Source organism: Octodon degus, unplaced genomic scaffold (genome assembly GCF_000260255.1).
Source record: "Octodon degus isolate 3935 unplaced genomic scaffold, OctDeg1.0 scaffold00138, whole genome shotgun sequence".
Lineage (NCBI taxonomy): Eukaryota > Metazoa > Chordata > Mammalia > Rodentia > Octodontidae > Octodon > Octodon degus.
Genome location: NW_004524714.1, coordinates 959,708 through 967,177, shown reverse-complemented (window position 1 = coordinate 967,177; position 7,470 = coordinate 959,708). Strand labels below are relative to the sequence as shown.

Below are 7,470 nucleotides of genomic sequence, written 5' to 3'. Positions count from 1 at the left end.
ATCAAAAGCAGCACCCATTAAAACTAGAGGCCAAAAGTTGACTAAAGCCTATTATTGATATTATTATTATTATTATTATTATTATTAATTATTTTCAGAACCAGGGATTGAACTCTGTCAGGCCTTTGCACTTGCCAGGGAAGTGCTTATTCTACTGAGCCATCTCCCCGGCCCCTATTATTAATAATTTAAAGGAACAAGCCCCTGCTAAATTTTCTAACAGTCCTGCAACACCCCAGTGCTGTGAGTTCAAAATCCCAATTGAAAATGGAGATTGGTTCCTGATCCTCCATTGACCAATGAGGCAATGGTACCCATTACCTACACTCTCTTATCTCAGATTTGAAAGGATAGTTTACAGAGTTAGATTTAAAAGAAATCTTTTCTGTGACCCTTTACATGCTGATTTCTAATTCTTTTTCCTTTGGAGGTTCCTCACGAGTAGGCTTCTGAGCTGACATGGATGGCATTACCACAGGGCTTGTGAGATAGCCTTCTTGCTTTTGTACAGGTGGTTTTGTAAGATCTGGATTGTTTTAAACACTACCAGGAAAGCTCTTACACAATGTGAATAGTGTCTTGTAATGGGTTCCATCAGAAGGAATGTTTTGATAGGAAATTCAGGCTTCACTAGTCTTTCTAGAAGTTACAAAGTTTGTGAGCTCAAGGCATACAGATCCATAGTCTTGAAGTAAAGCTCCTGGGCCAACTTTTATCCAAGGGAACAAAGAGTCGGGGAGGAGAAAATTAAGTGAATGCTTTTGTTTCCATGGATGACATTAAGGCAATATAGAGTTTTGGGAATTACCAGTTTCTGTTGCCTCTGTATTTCAGGACATAGCAAGATTGTATGACCCCTTTTATATTTAAAAACTAAACTCTGAAGACTGACACTCATATTTTGACTGGGGAACCTGACCCACAATTAGACTTTTATAAGCTAAAAAAGAAGCTTTTAGATACTCCATCGCTAAGCTTCTGGATTAGATTTCATTTTAATTTATACCTTAAAATGAGAATGGCACGGTCAATGCAAGATTTGGGATACACTCAAAAACCTGTCGCTTATCTGAATCACAACCTATATATTTCATTAAAAGTTTGGCCTTCCTGTCTTGGGGCTGTGTCAGCAGTGGCTTTTGTAGTGCCTGGGGCTCTAAAGTTGAAACCATTTCTTCTGGAAAAGAAATTTGCTGTATTTATTCCTCATTATGTGACTGGTTTCCTCTTCTCTATGGGAAACTCATGGTTATTAGATAACTGACTTCTTAGATACGAGGCTCTTGTTTTAGAGGGTCTAGACGTTCAGCTAGAAGACTGCTTCCTCTTAAATTCAACCATCTTTTGACAGGAGAAGGATAACAACTTAGAAAATGGCTGTGTATAGAAAATTATCCACAGTTTCACTGCAAGAAAGGCCCTACATAGATCCCAATTTAACTCCATTTTGTGTTTGTAGCTTACATAGGGAAAACAAAGACAGAGGCCATGATTACTTAAAAACTTCCTAGTCTTCTCTGCCAAGGGTGAAAGTGGCACTGGGTTTGTCTGTGGGGTGAGGAGTCAGGGTTTTTTCAGGGCCCCACACCCAACCTAGCTGCAGCCCTGACAAAGGTAGAGGAGGCAGGAGGAGTTTCTTTACCCTGTACCCCGGGACAGGTTGCCACTGCAGCCAGTGTGGGAACAGTGGTCCACGAGGCTGGATGCAGGCCTAGTCATATGAATCGTCTCCTAGGAGGCTGCATTTCAGGGGCATATTTCCTCACCTCCTCAGGCTCAGTTCAGGATTCAGAATGCCCCATCAGGAGGTCTAGATGGCATCATACTGGTGTTGGCATCTTTCTAGGACCAGCATGATGTGCATTCACCAAGGAGGGTAGGAATTTGGTCACTGTACCACAGGAGGGCATCAGAGGAGCAGGAACCCTCTCTTGCTCATTCCCCACCTGGATTAGGTCTCTGCTGTTTTTTCACACAGCATCCACTCTCATGTATTGGTCACAATGTCCCAGCACTGACAGGGTCCTAAGAGCTTGTGCTGGCTTCCCCTTGTGCCCCTCCCCCCAGGTTGCTCTAGCTGTCCAGAACAGATGAGGCTGCTGCTATGTGATGTGTTGGTGGAGGCCAAAGGTGGTCATGAAGTCTTGCCCTCTCAGTGCTTCTGATGGAGGAGGCATCTATCTCAGGCAGCTCTGTAGGCAGGCCCAGGGCTGGAATTCTAAGTATGCATCAAATCCCAAGAGAGTATTTCACAGTTGTACCCAGGCCAGATTCAAGTGATGGTGATGAAGCTGCCAAGGGAGCTTGGAGCTCTTCCTACCTGGGCCTTCGCTGTGGGCTCTAATGGCACACAGTATTCTGGGGCCAGCAGGCTCTGAGGTGGTGCTGTTGTGAGCCCACCCCTTAGCCCACATCTTTCTTATGACCCAGAAGAAATTGAGTAGAGATGTAGATACCTGAAGTCAAGTGTTTATTTAGCAGACAAGAGAGAGATCTTCATAGCATGTCTTCTGGGATGGTTGGGTGGACAGGACTGCACCTTAATGAGATCTCCAATCTTTCTTGTTGGCACACTGGCTGGTGAGATAGCTGGGTTGCATTGAGGGCAGAAGTGACAGTTAGAACAGAAAGATGAGACATGGGAGGCACCTGAAAGGGTAAAACAAAACCAAGATGTCAGCCTGCAGGATGAGAGCTGAAAAAAGGCTTGGCTGACACCCCTTGCCTCCATGCTCAGGTGTCCCACCTACCATTGCTGTGCCATACTCATGGGCTGTTCAGTTATGGATGCACTCCTCTGTGAGGGAGAAAGAACATTGCAAGAATCAGGTGTGTGTGTGTGTGTGTGTGTGTGTGTGTGTGTGTGTGGTTGTGTGTATGGTTTCTGGCTGCCTAGACCTCTGTGGTGCCCATAGTACATCTCAGGTCCAGCCTGACACAGTTGTACAGGATCTGGGAGTTCCCTGATTGTATCACCTCTGGAAGACCTCTCTTCAGGATGTGGGCCTCACAGCTGCTTGGACACCATGACCTGCAACCTGGTTATATACTGAGCCATGGCAACCTCTCAGTCAGTGTCCCTTACTGACATGGCTGGGACCTGCTCGCCAGGACAGGTCTCTTCAAAGTAAGGACATTTCCCACCCAAGGAATAAGCAAGCTGCAGGGGAAGGGTCAGATAGCACAGGACAGCAAGACTCAAAGTATGGAGAGGAAATGGCCCTTACTACAATACAAGGAGGCTGAGGGCAATGAGACTATGGAACTTGGACCTGGGCCCAAAATTGTCATCTGGTCAACCCTTGGCTAAGCTGCCCAAGGGAACACTTGGATCCAGAATCCCTGAAGACCCATAGACTCCAGGGTGGGAGTCAATAGATTTCCCAAAGCTGAAGCAGTGAGGTGAGACTCTTCTGTTCCCTTTCCTTGGGGAGGGTAACATCAGCGTTGGACAGAACCCACATCCCTTACCCTTTCCAGAGGTGGCCATTACCTGTGGGTTGAGTGAAGATGATGTTTTTGTGAGGTACACCCTGTGACTTGGCAAAGTTATAAAAGTTGTTCTTCACAGCTGGACTCAGGTTATTGGTTCTCCCTGTGGCCAATATGGCAGTGAGTGGGTAATGGAGAGAACTGTGTTATATTATTGATTTCTTAAGTTGGGGTCTTTCTGGGCAGTCCAGGCTGACCTGCAGCTCACATCCTCTCCCTTCAGTCTCCCCAGTATTAGGATGATAGGCATAGTTCACTCACTCCATATATGTAACTCACTCCATAAATAATATTGAGTAAGTGAGGCCTAAGGAGGTTTTCTCATGGAGTGCAAAGCTTCCTCATTAAGGGGAGCTGATAGTGCAGAAAACTTTGAGGTCTTGATCAATAAGGGCCCCCAACCTCCAATTGTCACTGAGGAGGAAATTCCTAAGGGAATTGAGTGATGACACACCATAGAGAGTGATAGTGAATTTCACCACGGTTGTGAAATCCTTCTCCGTGTGCACAATGGCGAACTCCTCATAGTTGGTGGATACAACTTTCATAGTGTATTTCAATAGTTGAAAATTATCTGCGGTGTAGAAGGAGAGAATCATTCCTGCTCTGGTCTGGAGGAAGTCACTACCCCACTTCCTCCAGGACCAGTCAGTAGAGTCTTCTCTGCAGAGGACAGCATCTCAATTCCACAGCCATTCTTCCCCTCTCAGTAGGAACTCACCTGGCATATCACCTAGGTTGTATTGGCCAGGTGTGGTACTTGGGATTAATGTTCTGTTCCAGTAGTCACAGCCATTACCACTGTGGAAGAGGAGAAATGTTCAGAGGTGAGCATGCAGATTGCATAGACTTGGTCCTCTGGGGCTTGAACAAGTGGCACCAGGCCTAATGGAGGATTGTGAGGCTGTAGTCCACCCAGCCTGTGACAACCTGTCTTCCACTATTTCTGAGCCCTAACCTAGTCTGGTTCATGAATCTGAACTTTCCTTCTGAGCCTCTGCTTGTTCTACTTCAGGGGCTGTTGTACCCTTTCTGTAGTACTTATTGTTCGCTCTACTCCCTCTACAGGGCAGCCTGTTCTACACACAGACCCCAGACACTGAGCCCTGCTCTTGTCCTTTGTCTCTCTATTCCCATTACTGCTGCCAATTTGCTCTGAGCTCCTTCTCTGCTAATGCCAAGCATTACCCTAGACCTTAGGCCCAACTGACTTGAAAATTGAGTTCATTCCAACCCTGAATACTGAGTCAAGCTGCTGAAAACCTGATTTCCTGGAATGAGCCATTCCAGCCTGAAATGATGACACCTCAAATCAACCCAGTGGCCAGAGCCAGATTGTATTACTGGTGAGTGAGTCCAGACTCCCCAGTGAGTTCTCTTCTTCCCTACCTCTGCCATCTCCCACCTGGCATGGGCCAGCCTTACCTTCACCATTCTTCCCACATCTCCTGCTGTGGCTGTATCCAAATTCTGGCCTTTTCAGAATCTGTAGACCAGAGTGAGATGCCCTAGAAACTGACCTGGGAGTGCTCCTCCCTCCTTGCTGCTCATCAGCTCCGGCTTGTATGCTCACACCAATGGGTGATGGCTGGCTGCTTATTGGCTTCCTAATGTGAGGCTTTCAGATTCAGATCCCACCAGTTCTTACTGTGACTCATATCTCTTTTTGTTGGTGATTCTGGCACTGGGGATTGAGTTAAATTCCCAGGACTTGTGACATTTTTTATCTTGAGACTGAGTCTTAGCACTTTGCTCAGTCTGGGTGAAAACTAAGAATATTCCTGGCTGAGCCTCAAAATGATCCCGCTAGGATTACAGGGGGTGCTATTTCCTCTGCTGTTCTTTCCTCCTCCCTACCATAGCCTTGTTTGAAACCACCACAGGCTGAGCCTCAGACTGGATCCTGTGTCCATCCTCTGGGACATTTTAATATCTCTTCTTTCTTCTGACTGTATGCAATTGTACTGGAGCCAACCATGAATGTTGATGGGAGGGAGGGATTTAGAGAGGCAACAAAGGAAGATTGGAAAAGGGAAAAGGAAAATAAAGGAAGAAGGGGAACATTGACTTGGTAGATAGTGTTCAGAATAATAGTAATATCCCTCTGTCATAGTCACTAGCTGACTGACAGTCAATTCTGCCTCTCAGACCCAAAGGAGGTGGCGGATTTACCTGTGCTTGATATAGGTGACGTTGAAGCTGTGGTCATCTTGCAGCTCATATAAGGTGTTGAACATATTTATCTTCTTTACTCTTTGATACCAAACCCAGTTGTCTGCCAAACCAATGCCATACCACTTCCCCTGAAACTGCAGGAGGGTGGTGACAAGCAGGGCCTAGAGATGGCCCCAGAGCTACCCCTCCCATGCTGTCCCTGCTGGCACCTCTGGGCCACAAGGGCAGGCTGTGGTGCTGCTATGAGAGGCTAGTGGGATGTAGGACTCTGGGACTGGAGTTAGCCCTGAGTTGTTGGGGATGGGGTGACCCAGGACACATGACTGGTAGGCTTTGGAGTTCAGATTTCTCATCTGTCCTGAGAGGCTAAAGGTGACCTCTCTGACAGGGCCTGGATCTGGACCTCTTCTGTTTTACTTCTCGGACTGACAATGTTGCCAAATACCTTTGTCTTCCTCCCCTTAGTTCTCATTGCCGTTCCTGCAGGCCATCCCTGCAGCTGTCCTTTTAGAACCTTACCAATGCATCCTGGAAATTTGCCTGCAAAGGGATCTCATTCTTCAGTGGTTCAAGAGGATGGCTTTGAGAAGTGTTCTGGGCATGGATCTTCAGAGCGCACAGCAGCGTGAGGAACAGGAGACCCAGGGCCATCGCGTCAGGGCAGCTGCTGTTCTGGCAGGTGTTGGAAAGTGAAGAAAAGTGCCAAGAAGTCCACCTGGGTCTAGTATTTATTGGCTGCTCCACCTGCAGCCGGCTGATTCATCTGCTATTATTTCCAGAAACGAGCCAATTGCCATCAATTCCTTCAGAAATATGTGACAAGTTATCTTTCTCTTTTCCCTCTGGTCAAGAATGAGCATGATAGAGAAAAGGGAAAATGTTAGTGGACTGGAGAAAACTTACCAGAGCTAAACAGTCTAGTGGGGACAAGTTTCCTCAGTGTGCTCACTGTGCCTTGTCCCTTGGGAATGACCCCCATCTGTGGGTCCCATCTCAGGTCCTGTCAAGCTGTCATCTCTGATTGTGTGACTGATGAGTGAGTGAGTGCAGAGGCCCACAGCCTGTTCCTGCAGAAAGCAATTCATGTGTGGTATCGCATCCCTCTAATCCTAGTGTTTAGGAATCTTAGGCAGGAAGATCGTGATGAGTTCCAGGCCAGTCTGCACCACATAGTGAGCTCAATAGCTCCCCAAGGAACATAATCAGGCCTGTTTTCTAAAATAATCCAAAAGATACAATGGATACAATGAAATGGAAAAATATTGTTCAATGATAAAGATCAACTGAAATGATGCAAAGGAGAAAAGAAAGAAAAAAAGAAGGGAAAAAGAAATATATATGTATATACATAGGATGGGTTGTATAAATGTACTGCCGGTTTCTGCTGGTTTATTGAAAGGAATAGTTAATGCTTAAATTTTCTTTCTTCTTTTTAATTTTTTGACCAGTCGTGAATGGTTTTATTTTTTAAATTAATTTTATTGAAAAAGAAGTAGCAATGAGACAGTTTCAAAACAAGTTAGTAGGACAGTTACAATACTCAATACATTGCATATTGTTGTCTTTGTAGTAGTTATTCACAGTACAAGGTGTAGACATGATGTCTTGTCTAAGCACTATTAGTACAAATCTTTCTTCTCATTGAACTAAAAGAAAGTAGCCGCATATCTATTCTAACTGTTTTGTATATACAGATATTATAGGGTAATAATATCACTAAGCTTCTCTTCTGGTGGGTAAACAACTTAAGTTTGCAGATCAAAAAATTACAGAAAGAGAAGGCTACAAGGATAGCCAACATTT

The 7,470-nt window shown here is 45.5% G+C and overlaps 1 protein-coding gene across 1 annotated transcript; it reads right to left on the bottom strand.

Moving 5' to 3' along the window:
- Positions 1–395: 395 nt before the first annotated feature.
- On the bottom strand, positions 396–6,318 carry LOC101584342 (neutrophil gelatinase-associated lipocalin-like). The gene is made up of 6 exons (XM_012516980.1): positions 6,187–6,318; positions 5,665–5,795; positions 4,214–4,293; positions 3,947–4,066; positions 3,494–3,595; positions 396–526 (listed from the first exon to the last, which is right to left on the bottom strand). The coding sequence occupies exons 1-6, from the start codon at positions 6,316–6,318 to the stop codon at positions 396–398; spliced, it is 696 nt and encodes a 231-aa protein (XP_012372434.1).
- Between the last annotated feature and the right edge of the window lie 1,152 nt (positions 6,319–7,470).